This window comes from Spea bombifrons, chromosome 1 (assembly GCF_027358695.1).
Source record: "Spea bombifrons isolate aSpeBom1 chromosome 1, aSpeBom1.2.pri, whole genome shotgun sequence".
Lineage (NCBI taxonomy): Eukaryota > Metazoa > Chordata > Amphibia > Anura > Pelobatidae > Spea > Spea bombifrons.
Genome location: NC_071087.1, coordinates 160,189,729 through 160,216,081, shown reverse-complemented (window position 1 = coordinate 160,216,081; position 26,353 = coordinate 160,189,729). Strand labels below are relative to the sequence as shown.

General features: G+C 41.4%; 1 protein-coding gene across 2 annotated transcripts; it reads right to left on the bottom strand.

Annotated features, from left to right (window-relative positions):
• Positions 1-875: 875 nt before the first annotated feature.
• On the bottom strand, positions 876-25,498 carry PSTPIP2 (proline-serine-threonine phosphatase interacting protein 2). 2 transcript variants are annotated; one of them, XM_053448263.1, is made up of 15 exons: positions 25,389-25,498; positions 17,135-17,235; positions 15,745-15,822; positions 13,845-13,879; positions 13,049-13,155; positions 10,497-10,559; positions 9,456-9,557; positions 9,137-9,182; positions 7,074-7,153; positions 5,719-5,817; positions 4,624-4,720; positions 4,469-4,547; positions 4,003-4,037; positions 2,027-2,075; positions 876-948 (listed from the first exon to the last, which is right to left on the bottom strand). In XM_053448263.1, the coding sequence occupies exons 1-14, from the start codon at positions 25,419-25,421 to the stop codon at positions 2,032-2,034; spliced, it is 999 nt and encodes a 332-aa protein (XP_053304238.1). In that variant the 5' UTR covers positions 25,422-25,498; the 3' UTR covers positions 876-948; positions 2,027-2,031. The 2 variants fall into 2 exon arrangements, with proteins under 2 accessions (XP_053304238.1, XP_053304239.1); XM_053448264.1 differs by lacking the exons at positions 876-948; positions 2,027-2,075; positions 4,003-4,037; positions 4,624-4,720 and having other exon boundaries at positions 4,282-4,547.
• Positions 25,499-26,353: the final 855 nt, after the last annotated feature.

Below are 26,353 nucleotides of genomic sequence, written 5' to 3'. Positions count from 1 at the left end.
TTTAATTCATATTCTAAGTGGAACCGCACCTTTAAAAGATGTCCCGATTCGATTCCTTACCCGGTTTTAGATGGGCTTCCCTTATCCGCCCCCCCCCCGCCGCAGCCTGGACTCAAAAAAATAAAATAAAAAGTCGAAGCTCTTTTTACAATGAATTTATTATAGAATATTCTACTATTTTAACAAAAAGGCTAATCTATATGTAATAACGTTACACTTCCAACAAAAGTAACAACCTATACGCAGTTTGTAAACAAACAAAAATTCTCTTTTCTAAGTAATTCTATCCATGTATTTTTTATTATTTTTATTATTATTATAAGTGTGTAGCAGCGTCATCAGAACACCTGCGTTCTTTCACGGTGCCATTCGTCACGGCGCACGTTGGGAACAAAGCAAACAGCAAGGTCTGTAGGCGTTTTTGAACTACAACTCCTATGATGCTCAGCCATGCCCTGGTTTCTGCACTAAGAGGACTCTTCTACCCGCTGCCGGCACGTGACATCATACCCAGGCGCTCGGCCGCAGAATGATGCGCAATGCGGGCAAGCAATAGAGAGATCCGGGATATGGAGACATATCGGGGGGTTCAGGTCTCAGACAGAAGTAGGAAAAACCCCAATTTACTACGAGGGAAAGCGGCATCGTGATTTTGGGGGGGGAAAACCCTTTATACTTTGTTTAGTGCCCAGGTAGAGGTAAAATCTGACTATACACTGTTTACTAGATGTGGCAACGTAATCGCCCAGGGGGTACAAAGCTACAGAATAGGCTCTACTTAAGATTACTGATTTACCCGTTTTAATTTTTTTTAGCCCAGAAAAAATCTTTTGCGAGGGTATCGCGGTGCGTTGTGGTCTTCAAATATATCGCTGGTTTAAAAAAAAAAAATGTCATCGAATAGTTAATTGAAATGCGTTCCATCCAAGAAAACCCAAGATCCAGGACCTGGTGGAAAGAAACAACAAAAATATTTATTACATGCATGTCGGAGAAGGTGTACAGTAACCCCCGGCGGCTGGACACGTCGCGCAGGCAGAGCTCCGCTCTGTTTGCTGCGTCTCCCTTTCCGGTACGAGTCGGCAGCGACCGGCAGCCCGGAGTGACCTCGCCAAGGGGACAGCTGTTCTGTTTTGCCCCACTAGACCTCGAGGGATTGTGCCCCTGGCCAAGGCCAGATTGGGAACAAACACCAGCCCCGGTAATCACCAAACACCAGCCTCAACTCTCGCAGAGCCTCTTTCTCATTACCCACCCTTTTTTCTCCCCCCTTTCTCTTTTATCGCTACTGTTCTCTTTAATCTTCCCCTTTCTCATTATCTCTCATTTTTTTTTGTCCTCTCTCCCTTTTCTCTTTATCTCTCCTCACATTTCTCCTTATCTCTCCTTTTTCTTCCTACCTCCCTCATTCTTGTTATCCTTCTTATCTCTCTTCATCTCTCCTTTCCATCCCTCTCCTTGTCTTTGTTTCATTTGTCTCTCTTTTTCTCCTACTCTCTCATTCCGATTGTGTTTTTATCCTTCCCTTTTCTCTATCTCTCTCCTCCTCTTTGTCTTTACTCAACCTATTTTCCCTATCCCTACCTTTTCTATTTATCTCCCCTCCTTTTTCTTTTTCTCTCCCCCTCTTTATCTCCTCCTTTTCTCCCTACCTCCCCCCTTTTCTTTGATCCCCTCTTTTTCTTTCTCATCTCTCCCATTTCTCTTTATCTCACTTTTTCGCTTTATCTCTTCCCTTACACGCACACACACGATCACACAGATGCACATGCTTGCACATACTTACACTGACAGACACTCATACTCACTAACACACACTTACATGTGTAAAGTGGGGGAAAACCAAAGCTTTTAAAGCTATGTATCTGCATGTAAATAAAGGCTTTCCCTCATTATTATTTAACCCATTGTGCATTGCTACAGAATATAAGGCCCTATATAACTAATAATGATCTATTTAGCGCCATCGTATTCAACCCTGTACGATGGGAACCATGTCACAGGCATTTATAATACTCATACTCGCCTTTTCTACTGGTATATATTGAAATCTTCCACACTGGCGTACTGGGGATCTGCAGAAAATAATAATTATTTTTTAATTATTATTTTTGTAGTTTTATTTAATCTCCCTTAAAATACAAGACAAAAAGAAGTAAAACTAAACAAGTAAAAAGGAACCAGTTCTTTAAACGTGAATTATCAAAAGTATTGCTTTCTGTTTTAAAATAGTTGTAGTTTTTGCACCATAATATAATGTTTTCAGGCAGCTGCATATCAGCCATTAGTATGAGGTTCTCGCTCTGTTATCTGAGCTCCAATCTACCAAACACCCCGACTCCTTATCATACGGCCTGTGGGAAACGATAGAATGGCTCAGTCTTAATGACCCAGTCTGACCCTCTGACTAATGAAAGTCTATGGAGGAAGGACTTCATTAGCATTGCCATAAAGCATCAGCTCAGTGTGGTGTTTGAGCCGGGAAAGTCACCCAAAATATCACATGTAAATACAGGGAGTTTCAAAGGAAATTACAGTATACAGAACTGGGGGGTTATTACTGTATACAGGGTGTGGGGTTTGTTACTGTATACAAGGCTGAGACCCCTACCGTTCAAAAGTTTGAGGTCACTCAGCTGTTTTCATGGAAAACAAGGACATTTCTCTCTGTAACATAATTTGTAGACTTGTGCATTCGTCTTTGGGCGAACATGAAAACGAACACGAAGAGTGCGTTTTCGTGTTCATTCCGAAGACAGCGGCGGTAAAACGTAGACGAAGACGAAGACACACACCACGAAGATCTTCGTGATCGTCTTCGTCTACCATCCCCCCCCCTTCTAACTTACCTTGTCTTCGCGGCAGTTCCTGGAAGTGGAAACCCGCAGGTTCGCCGTCACGGGTTACAGGGCAGTGCGAATGAGCCTATTGGTCGCCTACAGAGATCTCCTCTGGCATCAACCAATTGGTTGATGCCAGAGGAAGACCCTGCAGGTGACCATTAGGCTCACTCGCACGGCCTTTGTAAGTTGTAACCCCTGACAGCGAACCTATGGATTTCCGCTCCCGTTAACCTCTTCGATGCTGTGTTAGATAACGGGAGCGGAAATCCGTAGGTTAAAGGGCCGTGCAAGCGACCAATAGGCTCACTCGCACGGCCCTTTAACCCTTTAAAAAAAAGTTAACCCCTAATAAAAGTTAACCCCAATGCTGCAACTTACCAGGCAGATCCCACTGGTCTCCCTGTTCTATCAGTTAAATGTCCGTACGAGCGACTTTATTGGTCGCTCGTACGGACATTTAACTAATTGAACAGGGAGGGAGACCAGTGGGATGTGCCGGGTAAGTTACGGCACCAGGAGTTTAACAGTCTGTACGAGCGACCCTATTGGTCACCAGCAGGGGGCTTGTCTGCCATCAACCAATGGCAGACGAGCCCCCTGCTGACGACCAATAGAGTTGCTCATACGTACATTTAAACTCCTGGCGCCAGAGCTGCGTTAACCCCGTATTAACCCCTTAACCGGGGAAAACGAAGAAAAACCGAACACGAAGAATGTCCACGAATATTCGCCCGAAGAGAAGAATACGAAGATTTTTTTCCCCCCGAAGACGAACACGAAGAGCCCCCTGGTGCCCAAGTCTAATAATTTGCAAAAGGGTTTCTAACCATCAAGTAACCCCGTCTGCGCTGCATTTCTTTCAAAAACAAAAAAATTCTACGTGACCCCAAACTTTTGAACGCCAGTGTATATTTAAAAAACAACAAAACAAAATGGTAACATTATTACTCTCTACACCCCCCCCCAGACATTATAGCGGGTGACGCTTTATTATTAAAACAATGGCCTTTTGTTCTGTACAGTGGAAAGAGGAATTCAGCCCAGCGGGGTCATTTATTCTTCCCGTGAGATAACAAAGAACAAGCGATGATCAAGACATTTATGATCGGAGGCGAGGCAATGCAAATGTGTAAACGGATTCCTTTCCATTTCTTCTTACCTGGGACACTAGCACGGACTTGGTGGGGACTCCGTCTGAAAGACAAAAACCAGTGCAACAGGACTGATGAGTGAGAATAAAGCTTGCTGGGTAGTATGGGGGGAAATGACAAGACAGATTCAAAAGGACAGATTCTATGTAATTGCCCCTTTGCCCCCAGTCAGCTCCAGCTGTGAGCGGGGCTCTGTTCGGACCCCTGTGCGCCTGATTTCAATGGGACTGCTTTCTTGCCACTGATTGGCTGCTTCGACCAGCCAATCAGTGGTAGGTTGCTTTTTTTTGTTTTGGAAGAGTGCATATTAAAATATTCAGGGTTAGGTACTTTAATATACATTCTTTTATAGCGGGGTGTCAGGGACATTAGGCTGCCCCTTTAAATACCTTAAATCCTACATTTTAGTGCACTCGATAAATCTGTACGCTACGTCCGAGTCTACATACAGAGAACGTAACCGGTAACCGGTACCTTATTCCAGGAAGCCCCTGACTCCTGACGGGCGGGACGTTCCGCTGCAAGTTGTAGAAATTTTCATAAGGAATTGGGGCTGGAAAAAAAAAATATAAATATGAACCTGTTTTATCTCATATCCTGAAATAGTTTCTCCAGGAAAATCCTATTACCTGGGGGGTTATCTCCCGTTTTATGAGTTTGCGTAAAATACTCGACGTCTTTCTCGATATTACAAACTTCCAAAGCTTTGCGGACCTCTTCGCACATCTGTGGATAAAGAGGAGCGGGGTATTTATCAGATCTCCGTGGTGAGAGGCAAAGAAGCTCTAAGGATTGTGGGTAACCAGGAGATTATCACAAAAACAATGAGTTTTCGCATACGAACATAGCGACGGCAAGACATAGACGAAGACACACAACACAAAGAATCTTCGTCTTCATCTAGCCTACCTTATCTCCGCAGCATCGCAGGGGTTGACGGGAGCGGAAATCTGTAGGTTCGCCGTCGGGGGTTAAAGGGCTGTGCAAACAAATCTATTGGTTGATGCCAGAAGAGGCCCCTGCAGGCGACCAATAGGCTCGCTCACACAGCCTTTTTAACTTCTGACGGCGAATCTACGGATTTCTGCTCCCGTTAACCCCTGCGATGCTGTGTAGATAACGGGAGCGGAAATCCGTAGGTTTGTCGTCAGGGGTTAAAGGGCCGTGCAAGCATCCAATAGGTTCACTCGCACGGCCCTTTAACTCCTTAAGGTGCAACTTGACCACTGGTCTCCTTGCTCCAACAGTTAAAAGTCTGTACGAACGGCCAATAAAGTCGCTGGTACGGACCTTTAACTGTTGGAGCAGGGAGACCAGTGGTCTCTGCCGGCCAAGTTGCTGCACCAGGATTTTAAAAGTCTGTACGAGCGACTCTATTGGTCACCAGCAGGGGGCTCCTCTCCCATCAACCAATGAAGTACAGGTGGCTTAAAAAAGAAAACAAACATTAAAGCTTATTTCTAATCTTATAATAGAATACAGAGGCCCAACTTGAAGAATCATACTTTGTTACCACAGAGGCTTACGATACTTCTTAGTGGAACAACATTTATAGATTTGAGACCAGGAGTCGGAGGGACTTTCTTAGACCTCGAACATCATGAAAGATCAAGTGACCCTCCGTCTCAAAGAGCAAATAACGACATATATTTTCTCCGGCCAGCGCACCGTATCTCGTCGGCATCACTGTCCTCAGGGGTGGGACAGAAGATTTACGGTCTTACCACATCGACGGTGACGCACTGCTGAGACAGCTGGTTGACGTGGGTCCAAACCGCGTTCCGGAAAAAATGAATCCTCTCCCATTCCTGGTTCTCGAAGAACTGCGAGGAATTCATCGGGGAATTACTTTTAATTTGGTTAATTTCCTCCTTTCTGCATTCTTATAGATATAGGACTTTGCAGCGTAACGTGAAATCATTTAATATTGTGTATCGATAAGCGTTGTGTTAAATGCCATTCTAAACGCACAACGTGACGGCAGATAAGGGAATTTCGGTCCATCTAGTCTGCCCAACCTGCCCCAAACAATCTGCTCAGAAAGCTGGACGCCAACAGTACTGCCCATAACAGAATATAAAACTGGACATAGACTTAATAGAACTGTCAGGTCATTTGATTATTATTATTAAAATTATCATAGTATTATTATCGTTATTATTATTATATTTATCATCATCATTATTATTTTAACATGATTATTATTATTTTATTATTCATTTTATTATCATTATCATCATTATTATCACTAATATTATTTTATCATCATTTTTATTTTATTATTCATTTTATTATCGTTATCATCATTATTATCACTAATATTATTTTATCATCATTATTATTTTATTATTCATTTTATTATCATTATCATCATTATTATCACTAATATTATTTTATCATCATTTTTATTTTATTATTCATTTTATTATCGTTATCATCATTATTATCACTAATATTATTTTATCATCATTTTTATTTTATTATTCATTTTATTATCATTATCATCATTATTATCACTAATATTATTTTATCATCATTATTATTTTATTATTCATTTTATTATCATTATCATCATTATTAGCACTAATATTATTTTATCATCATTGTTATTTTATTATTCATTTTATTATCATCATTGTTATTATCACTTATATTATTGTATCATAATTGTTATTTTATTATTCATTTTATTATCATTATCATCATTATTATCACTAATATTATTTTATCATCATTATTATTTTATTATTCATTTTATTATCATCATCATTATTTTATTATTATTCATGTTATGTCCTTTAGCTTGATGGCGTGTTGCGCCTTTTATTTCTATTCGAAGTGGGTGCCAGAAGGTTTTAATCCTGAATGCTTTCCCTATCGAGCTTCGGCCTGCCTCTGACGTACTCGTTACCCTCACATATATCACAAATAAACCTCTAAAAGTAAAAAAAATATAATGTTTTAATTCTATAAAACATATTATATAATTCATAATATTATATATATATATATATAGGAAAACCACACGTCCTTTTTATGAGGACGTTCAATCCTAAAATCATACTCATCGTCCGTTTACCACGCAGCAGTTGATATGTTCATTCTGCCAATCCTCCCGGACTTTATCGAGTAGACTGATATTCTGCTGATACGTCTTATCTGAAAATACCGAAAACCGTTTCATTAAATCAATCCGAATAATTCATGCCATAAACGCATCCAGTCTGCCCATCTTTCCTGATGTATATAATGTATACGGACAGTATATATAAATATATACTTTGGCCAATTGGCAGCCTCTGTGTGTGTTAAAAATAAAAAAGTACCCGGTTCTGATTGATTTTATAGAATTACTATAATTTTGTAGTTATATAATGATCTATAAAATAACTGGCGGAGGGGCAGATTTTTTATTTTGAACTAAGTATAGTTAATAAAAAATATAATATACACATTATCCGCGTCTATACGTATATATTATAATATACACATTATCCGTGTCTATACGTGTATATTATAATATACACATTATCCGTGTCTATACGTGTATATCATGATATACACATTATCCGCGCCTATACGTATATATATTATAATATACACATTATCCGCGTCTATACGTACATATTATAATATACACATTATCCGCGTCTATACGTATATATTATAATATACACATTATCCGCGTCTATACGTACATATTATAATATACACATTATCCGCGTCTATACGTATATATTATAATATACACATTATCCGCGTCTATACGTATATATTATAATATACACATTATCCGCGTCTATACGTATATATTATAATATACACATTATCCCCGCCTGTACGTACATATTATAATATACACATTATCCGCGTCTATACGTATATATTATAATATACACATTATCCGTGTCTATACGTATATATTATAATATACACATTATCCGCATCTATACGTATATATTATAATATACACATTATCCGCGTCTATACGTATATATATTATAATATGCACATTATCCGCGTCTATACGTATATATTATAATATACACATTATCCGTGTCTATATATATTATAATATACACATTATCCGCGTCTATACGTATATATTATAATATGCACATTATCCGCGTCTATACGTATATATTATAATATACACATTATCCGCGTATATATATTATAATATACACATTATCCGCGTCTATACGTATATATTATAATATACACATTATCCGCGTCTATACGTATATATATTATAATATACACATTATCCGCGTATATATATTATAATATACACATTATCCGCGTCTATACATATATATTATATACACATTATCCGTGTCTATACGTATATATTATAATATACACATTATCCGTGTCTATACGTATATATTATAATATACACATTATCCGTGTCTATACGTATAATCCTTGGTAAATTGAAAGGTTATTTTCTCTATTTTAAGATTGATTTATTAGATATTCTATTTGTTGTTTTTTTATATTTGTAATTATATAATATAATGTTTTAATTCTATAAGGAGTCTGTGAGTTTAGGGACCCATTTTTTTCCATACAAAACAATCTATATAATTATTTACTATTACTTTTACTATTTTATTTCTCTCATCACATTATTTTCTTTTTTTTTTTACATTTTTTAGAGTTATTCTGCATGTTATAGCATATACAGTATATATATATATATATATATATATATATATATGATATATACCGTTGTATAAGTTTCACATCTCCATGAATTGTCTCACTAAATAAATCATCATTATTTTTTGGAAGGTTTAACCCCTGGATCCCTTACTGCAGGCAAGTCTATTGTGTCAATTTAACCCCTTACTTTTTACATACACAAAGTATTCAATACAATGCGATACAATGTATCCACACTGATTAAGTCGTGGTGTTTGCTTGTAGTGTAATTAGGCACAGGTGTGATATGTAATTAGGGATTTATTCATGGTACCAAGGAGTGGAAGATAGCTTACGATCACTCACTTTGGTGCGAAACCTTCAGCTTCTTGCACTTTTTGATAGTATCTTAATCAATGAGCGTGTGAGAGCGCACAGGTTTCTTCTAGTCTACGTTAAAACTCTCAGTACAAAGTAATGGATTAACCGGCTTACCAGAGTCCTCTGCTGTCACCTTTGAATGTGCCAATTTTGAAAAAATCTAAATAAAATAAAATTACATTAAAACACTATATTTATATTATAATATATATATTATATTTATATCAAGTTATAACAAGCATAAGGGGTATAATCTGGTCTAGTGAGATGTTCCACAAGGCACAAGGAGGCCAGAGGAGCTTCAATTTTGTCTAAAATTATATTAAAGCTTACTTTTTCAAAGAGTGGGTGCATTGCATTGGTATTTGTGCATTCGATGTTCGGCTATTTTGGTCGTATCATTATTATAACTCGGTTAGATTGGACCTGGTACCTTCTCCTGCTGCTTGCCTGTAGTCGCCGAGTTCTTACACCGATTCACAGCCTGTTCCGCGTCATCTTTCTCCCGGCACCGCTGCTCATAAACCCGTTTTGACTGTAAGAAATAAAGAGAAGGATCACGATGACTGCGTGACATCAGCACCAGCAACACGCAAGCTTTTTAAAGGAACCATCGATTTTACGACATAGTCAAGTCCATTTTGCACTTTGCCGCCCTAAGCCCTTTTTTTTTTTTAAAGCGAAAGAGAGAGAAAGGGACTCTGCAGCGAGTCTCCCTGTTCGGTCTCGGTGCCGGCTTGTAATGCTGAGCGCCGGAAGATTACCTCATTTCCGGCGCTCAGCATTACAAGCCGGCACCGAGACCGAACAGGGAGACTCGCCGCAGGACTGCTGAAAGGTAAGTACAAGGGGGGGAGAGGAAGGGTAGATAATGGGGGGGGCATTTTAAAATTCGCCCCAGGCGGCATTTTGCCTTGGGCCGGCCCTGCCAACCAGCCCAACCAAACGCCATGATGATAGCACTATGTCCAGCTGGTGTCATGCATGAATCCCGCACCCCGCTGCATACAGGTTGGGAAATGGGGTAGTTGGCTGAGGAAATGCCCCAAATACTCCAGAAACCAAACTTCTCAATATCATGTTTACTCCATACTTGGACTTAGGACAACATCTTGCTAGATCATCTCAGGAGGATCATGGAGACCCTGTTTTTTGTTATCATCGAAGAATAACCCAAGAAGAAGAACGTTTGAGCGAGAGAATTAAAACATGCAATTTGATAACAGTTCAATGGTGAACTGAGATATTGCCGCTGAATGCTGGCGAGCTGCCCTAGTCGATCATCCCCTTTCACTGGGCATCATAATGAACTTTTCTTTACGTTGTAAGTATTTGGCAACCTTATTTTTAACGACCAAGCCAATACATTAAACAGAAGAAGCAAACATCACAGGACGGCGCTGTCATACGTACACAATCTAAGGAGCATTAACATTAGAAATACCGGTATATGCCATTAAGAAATGGTACTCACGTCCATAGTTTTTTTGTACTGCATTTGTTTCTGTTTGTGAATGGCGTCCATGGCAGCTTCTATCTGAAAACGAAAGGAGAGGTAAGCAAAAATAATTCTATAAAAGTCTGCCCAGAACACGACATTAACTTTAAAATTCCCTTTTCCTTTCCAGAACGCAGAAAACAGATGGTCGGAAGGTGCAGCAGGAAGTCAGGTGTGCGTTGGAAAATAGATTCCCCCATGGCACCAATGAAATCAGCCAGCTGTCATGATACGCAAACATTTATATATATATTTGTTGAATGTAAAATAAAACCCCCTTTAAAAAATAGCTTTTTTATATTTCTTGAAGGTTAGAAGGTAGACTGCTGGGTGCGTAATCGGGAATTGTGTTCTACTTCTGTTCCACCAGAGGAGAGAACGTGACACAGCCATGCGGAACATCAGTCTCGGAGCATAGTAAGTAAAATATGAGGCAGGTTAGAACGACCTAACCAGTTTCATTCTTCTTCTTCTGCCTTAGGACACGTGAAAGGGCGGGTGTCTGAAATGTGCAAAGGTGCTCCCAACCCAAACCTTGGTGAAAGGTTTCTAGAAGGTTCTGCAGGCGGTAGCTTCTGTTATGTCGGAAGGTTTAGCCCAGAGGCACCACAAGTGAGAGAACATTATAAAAAATGGGGCTACGTAGGTACTAACCCCGTTGAGGTGACGATTAAAGGGTCCCGTTTAGGACTGGAATGTTGTCCGAAGATTTGAGATGAATAGTTTTTTTAGGCACATTAAAATGTCAGTGAATCAGTAGCTCTGTTATGGTCCTTAGTGGTTTTATGGATATCTTTGGAGGAGTCAAAAGTTGAAGGATACCCATAGTGATTATCTAAACAAAAATGTGAAATGTTACATTAATCTGCACAAAGATCAGGGTTCTAGAACCCAAAATCAGTCTGCAAGAAGCTGTATGTGATATCTGTTCTGTTTTGTCATGTACGGGACCCTTAGCACCGGCTAAGCATACGGTATGCCGTGATGCCCCCCAAAGCCTGCTGATCCGCCTATTCCTTCCCAATGAGAATTCTTCAATCAAGTGACATTTTGCAGGGAACGCAATTGCCGGGTGACGCAAAGGCAGGCACTGATTGGTCGTTGCCGTAGAAATTGAAAACGTTCCTCAAAAACGTGGCTGTTGTTTTCATGACATTAAACTTTCTGAGGAAACGTATAGTAGTTTGGGGTCACTTGGGAAATTTCCATGTTTTTGAAAGGAAATAAAAATGTTTCCATTAAAGTCACATGAAATGGATCAGAAATGGATTAACGGGGTTAATGTTGTGAATGACTATTGTAGCTGGAAACGGCTGATTTTAAATGGAATCTCTTCATAGGCGTACAGAGGCCTTTATCACTCCCATCACTCCTGTGTTCCAATGGCCCTTTATCACTCCCATCACTCCTGTGTTCCAACAGCCCTTTATAACTCCCATCACTCCTGTGTTCCAATGGCCCTTTATCACGCCCATCACTCCTGTGTTCCAATGGCCCTTTATCACTCCCATCACTCCTGTGTTCCAATGGCCCTTTATCACTCCCATCACTCCTGTGTTCCAATGGCCCTTTATCACTCCCACCACTCCTGTGTTCCAACAGCCCTTTATCACTCCCATCACTCCTGTGTTCCAACAGCCCTTTATCACTCCCATCACTCCTGTGTCCCAATGGTCCTTTATCACTCCCATCACTCCTGTGTTCCAACGGCCCTTTATCACTCCCAGCACTCCTGCATTCCAATGGCCCTTTATCACTCCCATCATTCCTGCATTCCAATGGCCCTTTATCACTCCCATCACTCCTGTGTTCCCACGGCCCTTTATCACTCCCATCACTCCTGTGTTCCAATGGCCCTTTATCACTCCCATCACTCCTGTGTTCCCACGGCCCTTTATCACTCCCATCACTGCTGTGTTCGCTGATCCAAGTTTAAGTTTAAAAGGTTAATTGATGATTAAAAAACCCTTTTGTAATTATGTTACAGCCAGAAATGTCCTTGTTTTCCATGAAAACAGCTGAGTGACCCCAAACTTTTGAGGCGCATGCCATGATAGACGTGCTGGTTTGGCACACCGGAGAATGTAATTAACATTTTGTCTAAGTGGAACGGTGTCTTTACATGAATTGGGTCGTCGACCTTAAATAAGAAGCTCGGAAAAGTAGAAAAAAAGGAGGAGGAAGTTCACTGCAAAATAACAGGTTCAGTGCAGAGGTAGAAGTCCAAAGCCCCGGTCGGACTTATTTCCATGCTTTTGACGCGCAGCCAAGTACAAGATCCTGCGCTGTTTGCTCTCACGGGGTTATCGGGAATTCCCTAACAGCCGAATATCAGTAATAAGTAACTATTTACGAAGTTGGAGCCGCTGGAATTCCAGCACAGATGGAAAGACTATAGAGCCAGTGGAACCTCTCACTTTAGTTAATAAATCCCTATTTACAGATCCTGTGGTTTCCTTGAGTTTTGCCGTTTCACGTTACGTGAAAAAAAAATAATCCTGACGGTTTGTCAGGAATGAGGAATTTACCCTTTTTCTCTCTAACTTCTGCCGTTCCCGGAACTCTTCCATCTTCCTCGCCTCTTCCCGAAGGGTTTGCGCCAGTTGAATGTGACTCTGACCTATATTGTCCACTTCTATTAAAAAAAAACACAAAAAATCGGTACAATTTTCATTTTTTTATGAAAACAAACCTGGACATAAAAAAACCCCATGATCATAAGTGATTCGGGAAAATAAAGTTTGTTGTCCAAAGCAGGGGAAAAACATCCAATTATCAAAGAAACGCCATATAAGTAAGTCATGGGTCCTAGTAGGACTGTTTTCTGGGGTATATTTTCTGTATAATTGGTATTGGAATCACTATATAATAGCTTGGATTAAAATGCTCATCTTTTTTAATATTTTGGCCAAATCAGTTCCTTCTTTAATATAACAGACCTTACTGAAAGAGTTAATGATCTATGACATATATTCCCCCAAATCTTTATTTTTTGCTTCTTTGGGGCCCCTTTTTAATTGTCTTTGGGGGCCTCTGTTTTCATTTGCAGACAAAATTAACAAATTTATTAAAAATGCGTTAAAATTAAAATTAAAAATATTTGGTGCATTAAAAATATTGTCTATGAATATTTTTCTCCTTTTTACCCCCCGAGGATGTTATAAATGAAATGGATAAAAGTAGAAGAGGAGAAGAACACAAATTTAGAAAACTTTTTTTTTGTTCACATTTTTAACCTTAAAATTTGTATACTTTAGAATTTTTTTTACATTTTTCACACCTACTGTAGCCGGCATAATAAACTCTATACCCGTATACACTTACGTTGCTTGAAGATATCCAGGGAGCGTTTCAGCGTACTGGGGGACGTAAAAGAGAGGAAGAATTAATTAAACGGCCATAGGATCAAATGTTCTCATTACATGACCGTTTACTTATATAGCGCCAGCAGATTCCATAGCGTTGTCAGTTAGATATACAGACGTTAAGACTTAGTGGCAGAGGAGTGTTGATTTGACGTCCTATCCCGGCGCTCTTTAATGGAGGCTGTTCCCATTCTGCACTGTCTTCCATACTGTAAGTGGTCCAGTTGGGCTCCCAATCTGCCCCCTCTGGTTTTGCAGCCGACCCCCTGGACCTGCCACCCTGGCGAGAATACGTTACTGCATGCTAGTACAGAAGGAGAAGGAGGGCTTGCTCATGTGAGCTTACACTCTCGAAAAGTATCTAGACTATGAATTTCTGGTTGAATCCATTGGATCGGTTAAAAAATTGTAAAATTAAAAATTGTTACACTTGAGATGGCAGTTTGCATTTTGTCTTTGTTCACAAGGATGTGGTTCGGTTCTGTTTCTTTACTTTTAATGCAACAATGTACAAACCCCCCCCCCCAACCCGGTGAAAGGGGACATGGGGCGCAGAGCTTGGGAGGCAGAGCGTCACTCACAGCGCAGAATTTCCCCCGGACGCCGGAGAGTCAAGTCCGAAAGCTGGACAGAAGTAGCGCTCGTCGGGACAAGCGGCATAGAATGGAAATAATCAGGACTGTCCCGCGCAGAGCAGGACAGTTAGAAAGCATGCAACAATTCAAGTTTCTTCTTTAATACCCCAGCGACCACCCCAGTCTATGTAATGCTTTTATATACTTCTATTGACAGGGTGTGATACAGGCCCCTGAGGTGCCGGGGGCCACATAGTATACAAAGATAATTTTTTTAACATACAAATTGGGTCATATCTTGAGCAAAATTGCACTCACTATCTCCGCAGCGAGTAGATGAATTGCTACGTTGTTTTTTGTTGAAACTAAGAAAGCACTCCCCCACCACCACCACCACCACGTTTGCTTTCCTGGCCCTGATAAGGATCGGTTTGTCTCTACTTCTTCTTATTGGAGGTGAGAGGGAACTAGAAGCAATATACAGTGGCCTACGGTAATGTACGGCAACGTATAGCAGTACAAAGTAGGCTGGAAGTGGCTGAGAGCGATCCAGACACGCGGCGATCAGCCTGGAAAAAACTCGGGAACCCGGGAGCCCTCTGAGTTTGAGCTGGAGTCTCCGGGTGAGATGCTGCTTCCCTGGGTCTCCGAGTCATTCTCCTCTTTCTCCGGAATGAATGAGCTGCGTTTAGTCACTCTCACTCCCTGCTCAATCCCCCCCGACACACTTCCATGGAGGGAGACAAGATCGGTGCTCCCAACACGTATATATGGCCACCTACTTCGTGACTTCCCAACAAGCTCTGAACTGCCGCAAATTTATACTCTGAGGCCGTACCACCAACACTGATCCCTCTGACCGGATGCCTGGGCTGGGGCGCTGGTGTGGGCCCCTAACGAGGGCCCACATGTCGGAATTCACCGGTTCGCTCAGCTTGACCAATTTTCTCCTCAGCTCAGCTCACCACCTTAAGTATTCCAGAGCTGCAGTACAATGGAATCATCGGCCAGGGCCGCTATCCAGAGAGGTATTCTGGACTAGGGAGGCAGGTACAGGGTGGACAGCTGCCCCTCTACCCCACAACCAGGGGCAGATCAGAATCCGCAATGATCCATGAGCAATGAATCAGTTACAAGTGAGACCCCTGAACCCCCCCATTTAAAGCGTCGGTCCAGGGAGTCTCACTCATCAGAAATACATCTCACAAAATTCAAGTCATTTTGAATTTACTACAGTTAACTGTTAATATGATGTCTGATTCCTCGTAGATGGCAGACACTCACTTTATCTCTGTATGCCCGCACGGCTTCTTCTTTGTTAAGTTGATCAGCTCTTTCCCATATTTCTCCTCTATTACGGCCCTGAAAAGGAAGACAAAATGGGATTCAGCTGAATGAACCACATGGGGGGGGGGCACGTGGAATATTTAGCTAGCCGGGGCGAGGTCTCCGTACCCAACAGCCGTCTCCTGCACGGTCACGTGACTTTTAAAGCACGCCAATTTAAAAAAACAGGCAGACCGGATGGGCCAATTGGTTCGTCGTCATTATGTATGTATGTACGGACACCTTAACATATTATTTATATCTTTTGTTTATATAGCGCCAACAATTTACGCAGCCCAGAGTGAATACGTAAGGCCACATAGGAGGCAATACAGAAATATATTATTATTATTATAACCACTACATTTATTATTGTATTTTATTATTATTATTATTATTATTATTATTATTATTATTATTATTATATTTTTCATTATTATTATTATTAGAACTACTACATTTATTATTGTATTTTATTATTATTATTATTATTATTATTATATTTTTCATTATTATTATTATTAGAACTACTACATTTATTATTGTATTTTATTATTATTATTATTATATTTTTCATTATTATTATTATTAGAACTACTACATTTATTATTGTATTTTATTATTATTATTATTATATTTTTCATTATTATTATTATTAGAACTACTACATTTATTATTGTATTTTATTATTATTATTATTTTTATATTTTTCATTATTATTATTATTATAACTACTACATTTATTATTGTATTTTTATTATTATTATTATTATTACTACTACTACTACTTTTATTATTGTTGTTGTTATTATTATAACTACTACATTAATTATTATTGTATTTTTGTATTATTATTATTATTATTATTATTACTTTAACCACTTTTCATTTATATACTGTATGAATTATATTTATCTGTGTGAGTTTTAATACCCTTTTATACATATCCTACAACGGTACGTTTCTGTTATTAGAGATATAATGGAGCTGATTAACGGACTAACCTTCCTCTTTCTATTTAAAGATATTACGTAAAAGTGCAGCGCTCGGGCTTTCCGGGGTAAGACATTTATAGTACGTTTGCCCCTTTAAAGAAAAGGGGGAAAAAAAGTTCCTCAATTACTAAGACACTTCCTTCTACAGAAGCTGCTTACGCGGAAGAGCGATCAAGAAAAATGTTACTCAAATTAAACTCGTTAAGCAAATATTAAAGTTCAGGTCTGCGTATGCACTCATTTGGCAGCCCCTTGGCACTTAGATAGTTAAGTACAAAGTATCAGATCTGAAATCAGGGGTAGTTTGTGCTCCATTTAGAATTCATTTTGCTTTCGGGGGAAGTCATTCGTACCTTTCTTTCAAAAAGTCTTCAAATTCTTTGCAGTTCTTTCTGCCGTCATTCATGTGCTGGATGAGGGTGTCGTAGCCGGCGGTGCTGATGATGTCATTGCTCTGCAAACACGTCATAATATCAATAAATGCAGAAATAAGTGAAAAAAAATATTTAAATCATATAATATATTATAATAAACACTTATCTGCCAATACGACGGCAAAAATAAAACAGAAAAAATATTTGAAGCCAATATTTATTATAATTATTATTGTTAAAAAAATTATTATTGTATTATTAATATTTTTTTATTATTATTTATTATTTTATTTATTCTGATAACGCCGATCTTAAGATATTAAAACACAAACCGAGTCATCGAATGTAACATTGGCCCCTGTGGCCCTTGCATTGCACAGTGGACCAGAGGACCACAGTGGATATGATAACTTGACCATGAGTCTCAGGGTTTTTGCCCCAATCTCAGGGCGAAGGGGCAGATTCTTGGGGTCACAAAGTCTGGAGCCGACCCCTTCCTATTCTCCCCCTGCTGTGATCAGCTGCCCCAAGGGGCCGCCGTCATCAACATAATGCCCTAGGCCTAAGCTGGCCGGTCAGGGGTGGGGGATGGACGCCCTTTTGCTACGTTGCCAGTTGCAGATTGTCATAGCTCCCAGTTTGATCCAGAGTCTCCGGGTGAAGCCCTGCTTTCCCAGTTCTCCGTGTCAGTCTCTTCCTTCTAACGGCAGGGAAGCGGTGTATGGGGTAATTCCCACAACCCTCTCACTCTCTATCAGTGGCGTCGGCGGGGGGGGCAGAGGGGGCCATGGCCCCCCCTACATCATGCTGTGCCCCCCGGTGTGCCCCCCAATTGAAACGCCGTATTTTTTATTTTTTTTTATAGATCCGGAGGAGAGAGAGAGGCACCGAGCGGTCGCTGAGGAATAAGTTCTCAGCGACCGTTCGGCGCCTCTCACTCTTCTCCGCGACCGCGAGGCCTCTGCCTTGGTCGCAGTGCCGGCATTTCAAGCCGAGCGCCGGTATATGATGTCATATCCGGCGCTCAGCAATGAAGCCGCGCACACTGCGGCAGAACAAGGAAGACAGAGACCTCGCGATCCCGCCGCTGGACTTCTACAAGCCCAAGGTAAGTGAACTTCAAAGGGGGTGGGTAGAAAGTTAGGAGGGAGATAGAGAGTGAAAAGAGGTAGATAGGAAGTGAGAAGAGGTAGATAGGAATAGATTGGGAGGGAGAGAGGGGGTAGATAGGATAGATTGGGAGGGAGAGGGGATAGATTGGGAGGGAGGGGGGGTAGATAGGATAGATAGGATAGATTGGGAGGGAGGGGGGATAAATAGGATAGATTGGGAGGGAGGGGGGATAGATAGGATAGATTGGGAGGGAGAGGGGATAGATAGGATAGATAGGGAGGGAGAGGGGATAGATAGGATAGATAGGGAGGGAGATGGAGATATTAACATATATTGGCAGCAGGGGCTAATATTAATATTTATTGGCAGCAGGGTCTAGTATTTATATATATATTGGCAGCAGGGGCTAATTTTATATATATTGGCTGCAGGGACTAATAATATATATTGGCAATAGGGGCTAATATTAATGTATACTGGTAGCAGGGTCAAATATTAATATATATCGGCAGCAGGGTATAATTTTTATGTATATCAGCAGCAGGGTATAATATAAGCATATATCCGCAGCAGGGGCTAATATTAATATATATCAGAAGCAGGGTGTAATATTTCTATATATCGGCAGCAGGGTCTAATATTTATATATATTGTCAGCAGGGGCTAATATTAAAGAATGAGAAATAACTGCCTAACGTGTATGTGTGTATATGTATATATATGGTGTATATGTACCGTTTTATAATTGGCCCCCCTACTTTGGTCCCTGGCCCCCCATGTGCCCCCCCTAAATATGAAAGCTGGAGACGCCACTGCTCTCTATCTACTCCTCACCCACTCCCCGCCTACTCCCCGCCCACCACAGCGTTTTCCTGTGGACCTCCCACTGATCAGAGGAACCACCCATTGATGTGAGTAGAACGGTCGTGAGGTCAGCGGGACCGCCCACAAACCTCAGTGAGGCCGCCCACAAACCTCAGCGGGACCGCCTATCCGTATCCCGGACCTCCCACCAGGTACCATGTGTGGCTAGTATGCTCCACCTGCCACATGCTTCCCGCTGCCAGCAAAAGTGTGACGGCGCGGCAGCTACTCATCAATCAAGGGACTGCTCGTAAATCAGGACTGTGCTGTGAAAACTGGGACAGTTGGGAGTTGGGTATGCTTACAAATGGATGAGTATCCTGATGGCTTACTGTTTCTATTATTGACTGTACACATGTTATGCCTGTTGATATTTATGTTTACCCTGTGACCTGTATAAGATATGTATGTTCTTTGAATTAACCCAATCAAGCCCACTGGATGCAGATGCTGGGCCACCTCTGCTGCATTGTATTCATTCCGGGACGGGGACAGCTCATTAGATTTAGGGACTGTCCCGGGCAATCCGGGCCGCATGGCCGCTGTGTGAGAGACAGAAGACACACAATGGCTTTGTATTTAAATTATTATTTCAGATCCTCCAAGGGCCCCGGAGGCAGATCCACCCTCAGCGTTTGTAACGCTCGTCAAACGAGTTTCATTAGTCATTGTAGCCAAGGACGTAAAGAAGAGATCACCATTAGAAGACCTTCATTCATTATGATAAATTAATATTAATATAAATGGAGACACTGCACAAATATGTGCAAATATTAAGGAATTTGGTAAAAAATCATTTTATGTATTTTTCCGATTTTTAAAGATTTGTGCTTTTGGTTCAAAACAGAAGTTTGTGAGCACATTTTTAGAAAATAAATAAAAATGATTCCTTAAGTAAAAGGGACCCGTGTGACATCACTACTTTCTGGAATGCATATGACATCACCACTAGATGATTCCAATAAAATCCTGACATCACTGGGGATTCCGCCCACGTGAAATACTGTAAAGGGACACTCCAATCATCCTATGCGCTTTAATGCATTTGATAACCGAGTTGCTAGTTTAATTACAATTCCTTACTTTTAACCCTTAGAGTGCTGGAGGCCAGAGCACATTTTCCTTCCCCCCATAGGAGTCTTGGGCAGTTTTGGGAGTTTTGCTTCAGTTCCATTTTAGGTGACAATTTACACTTTAACTGAAAGACTTCAGAACAAATTAAGCTATTCTTTGATACCCAGTAAACCCCCTTATTTCTCCCCATCAACAGGGAATCGGTAAAATGAATGGAAACAGAATAATTCTCTTAAAAAGCCCCCACCCCCTTAGTAAATGTATCCAATAGTAAATGTAAATGTGTCCATACACGTAGACTGTACGTAAAGGTGACAGTCCCCGATATACTGAAGGGGGGCACACAGAAGAAGGGGTTAAATCCATTATAATCCAACCGTTTTTAACCTCTGCTTCACCTGGTTTTGAGAGCTACAACCTCTATTGGTCAGTGTCATCATTCTGGCTGAGGGTGATGGGAGTTGTAATCACATGAGCCAAACAGTGCTGTTTTTTCTTTTAAAAAAATGTAAAATATAACTTACTGACATAAGTGTGTTTTTTTAAAAAAAATTTTTTTAAAAAAATACAGCATTTATTGAGGGAAGTGGTTGAAGAGGTCGCGATAACTGGTAGCAGGGATCTGTTTTTATTTTTGTTTTGGTTTTTTTTTACCAGCATTCTAGCCAAATGACCAAACAATAAATACAGGTTTTGGACCCCCTGTTTTTTTGTGTTTGTTTTTTACTTTTCTCTCTTTTCCCCCCCCTTTTCCAGTGACTCGTAATCTGAAAACCAGCGGCGATCGGTGCTTGGAACTGACGCCATGATTGAACAGGGAAACGTTCCCTAAATGTACACAGCGCTGAACCTCCAGCTGCGCTTCCTCTTTTCTAACAGCGGATTTACACGCGTGCAACTTCCCAAATCTGCCCAAAAAAACTGAAAATGAAAATAACACAAGAGAGATGAGCAAATCCACCGGAATGACTGAAATGGACAATAACGTACGCGATATCTACAAACTGAAAGAAAGCAGAGAACACGTTTCCAGATTCTCCTCCCGTCTCCCCCTTTTTCTATTGGTTCTGATCCGCCGGCACTTTCTACGTATCAGTGTTTCTATGGGATTGGATAAATAATAATAAATAGTGGCCAACAGTCTTTATTTCTCCAGGACAGCCCTGGCAGCAGGCTGGTGGCTGTGCCAACCGCTGCCCAGCTTACATCACAATGTAAAGATCAACATTCATTCACCTATAAACCCAGACTGGTAATCTGTTCATTCCTTTCGCGCGGTGCGGATGATTTATAGATCTGCAGCGTTGTTTCACCTGTCACTACCGCGTTTGTACACCTTTAAGAGCGAAACGTGTCTGATTTTGTCTGTTCTTGACTAAAACCGCACAATGTGGAAACGTGAATTTCCGTTTTTGCTGGTTGGTGTTTTGCTGGAATGAATGTTGGCTGCCCCCGTCCGCCCCGCTAAAGACGAATTCGTATCAAAAGTGCTCCCCCAGATCTCCATGGAAGTGCTTTCCTGCCACTGATTAACACAGCCAATCAATGTAGGAGAACCACAGACTACGGAGGAGGCGTTCTACTGCAGCTTCTCCCGAAGATAAGCAAATCATTAATTAGTATGCATTGTTTTTTCAGGAGGCTGACTTAATAAGCTAGGATCCTGCATTGAAAGGGACGGGCCATGAAATATTGACATCAAACAATTCGTTTTACAATGTCACAGACCGGGGAAACAGGAGTCGCCGCTTTCTGCCACGGAGCGAATGAATCGCCGTATAATAAAAATAACCGTGAAGTGATCCACGGGAAGCTCTTCAGGTTGAACTGCTTTTCCAACGCGACGATCACCTTGAGAAATGCGTCGAAGAAAGCGAAAAATACAAATAAAATCTTGAGGTCGTCCCACAGCATCTCTAATGGGTTAAGGTCGGGGCTCATTGTCCTGCTGCATCACCCAACTTCTACTGGTGGAAACCCACCCTGACGTTATCCTGTATGATATCTTCATAAACTTGGGAACTCATTGTCCCATCGGTGATGGCAAGCTGTCCAGGTCCACCACACTTGGTCCCACCGTTGAGAAAATGTTTCCATAGGTAGTGCTGCGTGTTCTTTCTGAACAATTCAATCTTGGTTTCATCACTCCAGAAATGGTGCTCTTTGGCAAACTTGAGCAGCGGCTTCCCCCGCGGTCTCCTGCCATGGACTCCATGCCTGCTCAATGTTTTGCGTATGGTAGACTCATGAACAGAGATGTTGACCAGTTCCAATGATTCCTTCAAGCCTTGTTTTTTTACCTCATTGAGCATTCTGCGAACTTGGAGCGCCCTTGGAGTCATCTTGAGTAGCCACAGTACTAAATTGTCTCCGTTTCTAAAAAAATTGTCTGACTGTGGACTGACGAATATGTAAACGCTTTCAAATTATTTTGCAACCCTTTCTAGCTTTATGCAAATCAACACTTTTTGATTGTAGGTTCTCTTTTTTTGTGAGGCATGGTTCATATCAGCAGAGGCTTCTTGAGAATAGCAAACTCAAAATGTTTTTTTTATGTCAAAGTAGCTCTTAAACTCACCTCCAATCCTGTTTTACTGATTGGACTCCAGGTTCGCTAACTCCTGACTCCAATTAGCTTTTGCTGAAGTGATAAGCCTAGGGTTTCCATACTTTTGCCAACCTAAACTGTGTATGTTTGAATGATGTATTCAATATTGACAAGAACAATCCAGTAATTGCCCTCTTCCTGGGCAATCAGGCCCATGGGGCCAGTTACAAGAGAGAAGGTTGATCTCCCCAACCAGCAGAGTCACACCATGGAGACTCTGCTCTTTTAAGTCATGGAGCACTGGGAGATGACATCATATTCCGACACTCTGCAGTAAATACTACGGCCGTCGGGGGCCGCTGCCCTGAGTCAGGCCTAGGGCAGTGCACAGGGTAATTCATTACTGCTGCAGCTGCTCCTATTGATTTTAATGAGAGCTCAGTTCCCATTTCTTAGAGTGGAAGTGCTGAGTATGAGTAAAGAAGTATACCGGTGAATGCTCCCTGCTTTCTGTAGAGGCAGCTAAGGGAGGGTTGTCATTGTTTCTTACATCGGCCATTACGATGCCTTTTTTCGAGGTGTGGGAGCTTGTCTTTGGAACCAGTTTTAGGTCTGATTTACTTGCCCATGGTATGGATTTTTGCATTCCACGCCATGTTGTTTATACCCTGAACAAAAATGTGGAGGAACGGACTGCTGTTTAAACTCTGGATTATGGCTTCTTTCAGCATCCACTTTGTCATCTTTATTTATATTATTAACCCCTTCAGTCCCCTATGGACGTACCGGTACGTCCAAAAAACGAATCTCAAGAATCCCCTATGGACGTACCGGTACGTCCTGCCCTTGCAGCGGCAGAGACACGGGAGATCAAACGGCAGCCTGGACTCCCCCCTGACAGCAGAAGCCAGCATCACTGAAGGAGTTAATTATATTATTTTATATTGTTATATTTATATTATATGTGAAATAAATATGCTCTATTTACCCTGCATTTCATGTGTTTCAGTATTAACCCTTCGTTAGGGATCTCTGGATCATGTCTTCTTAGCAGTCTAAATAAACCCTTGCAATAGTAGGTTATTAACATTATTATTGTTATTATTAAATCATCATTATCTATTGTTTCATATAGTGTCATCATATTCCGTAGCGCTGTACAACGGGTAGACAAGTCGTAGCAAGTAGTATATAACGTAACAATTTGACTTACAGAAACAACAGGTGAGGGGGGCCCTGCTCAAAGAGCTTACAATCCAGAGTACGTCACATATACTTGGCTACCCCGGAACCTCCCTTTGTTTAATTTCCTGGACTGAGACAGATGGTCATTGAGGTCATTTAACACCCAAATAGGTCCCCGTGACATCTAGTCGCCCGTTTCTCCTGCTGTAAAGACTCAAACCTTAATCAGTCGTTGGTCTCGTCTTAGATTCAGGAGTTATACGCCTACCCCATGCATGTTTAAATTCCCTTACTGTATTAGCCTCTACCACCTCTGCTGGGAGCCTGTTCCACTTATCTACCACTCTACCAGTATTTTTTTTTTTTACATTCCATCTGATAAACTGTAAAAAAATAAAAAAAAATAAAACTGATCTGAATTCCGCTCAGACTGTCAAATAAAAGACCGAATGGATGTGCAATTCCAGACTTTGTACCGGCAGAGTGATTGCCTGTATCTTCCCTGTGCAGGTAGAGCTCGTGTCTGGAATACGAGAGAGCCAGTGTGGCAACATCTCCAGAACCTGCTGAACGACTTCCTCCTGCAGAACGCATGCCAAGTAATTATATAAAAGCGTGTCATCCTCCTGTTTTATCGCCAGTAGCCAAATAATTAAACTTTTAAGAGACTTTTCTTAACCTATTAGTGCCTGCTCTTGTCTCACATGGCAATTTAGTGTCCCGTGTGTCATCATGAAAGATTAAAGAACTATTTCTGGGGAGATCTTGGTAATTCTGGGGATTAAAATGGGCCATGGCACGTTAAGGCCCCCTGCTAGCCACTCGCTTACTCTTTTGTGGCCGAGTGTATCCGGAGGCATCATCGGGCACCAGCCCACCAGTTCGCCCAATGGTCAATCCGGGTCTTGGTGAAGGGCAGTGTGGTACCAACGTCTGCCCACCCCAGCCGTTGGCATATATCCATAAAACAGCCACAATTTGCCACCCTCCCTTGACCGTGCCATGGCTTGTAGGAAGTATAGACCTAAAAAATACTGTAACCTTCTTGAATTTAGGGGTCAAAATAGTCCCCTCGGTGGACGTCAGACACTAATTCACACAATAAACTTTTTATAGTTATTGTATTCTTTATTTTATGTAGAATTATTATTCTCATCAACTCTGTCTGAAGTCGGACCCCCGTAAAAAAGAAAAATTCTCAGGGGCCCTTAAAAAAACATAAGTTGATCCGTCAAAAAACCTCAACCTGGGGCCAACGATTACATGGTGGTACGTCCACGCTCCTATTATGATGTCCGGCGAGCAGGAGGTCACATCGTGCGGAGCTTCACTAACCCGGCTGACGGGTCTCATGGTAATAATAATTACAGATATTATCGATAGCTTTAAAAACATTCAGGTTCTCGCCACGTCCTGCCTCAGAAGTTATTCATTCATAAATTCACTCACCCAGAAGTTCTCCTTGAAGTAGTCCCCTTTCATGGCTGTTCCTTCTGATTATGGAAAACTCAATGGAAGGAATGCGAGAAACTCTTCAAATAGTGAGAATTTAAAAAAAATGGATAAAGGAAAGCGTCTCAAGACCAAGTTTACTCCACCGTGACTATCGTATGGTTAGTTCCTCAATTGTCCTTCCCTCTTCTGAATGCCCTGCCCAAGAAAAGGTCCGACAGACTCTGCCAGTTGAAAGGTCTGAATGGCCTGCATCCCAGTGACACCTGCTGGTATCTTCCAGAAGAACATGGCCAGAAGGAAAGGTCCCAGGAGACTCTAGGGAGAACTTCTTAGCGTCGGTGCCCAAATGCTCTACAACGGTCAAGGTTTGTTTGCATGAGCACAGGTGACTCGGTGTTCATTAAGGATGTGCTTTGATTTAAAACTGGTCTTATAACCATTCCTGGGAACCTTTGGGCTCTGGCTAACCGGAGGCTACCTTTGCGGGACACGGCCTGGACTACTCGTTGACGGCGGTCACATCGACATCAGTGGGCATTCTTGCTGACGTCAAGGGACACCCCGCATTTAAGGAGGAAATGGGCAGGTAGTGGGCCGTGTCAGGACCCCCGCTGCCGTGACCTGGAGGATTCGACCCCAAAAAAGTGGTGGTTATGGAGTCCCCAGGCGAGACCTGGATACTTCCCAGGTATTGCTTATGAGCGTAGCAAGCAACGGAATGTTCATGCTAGTTGGACCGTTCCGTTCAGAGGCGACGGCCAGGTAGCCCGGCACTTTAAGGTGGTGGTCGCCCGACGACTTGCTAAATTTTTCTGCTCACGTGGTGTGCGGCCAGGCATGTCTTTCAGCATATACTGGAGCAGCAGATCGGGTGAGTATGAGTTTGCCCAGCGTGCCAGGTGGCCAGTCAGGGTCTGACTCTGTAGATTCTATATTTTGATGTGACCACCTTTCTTATT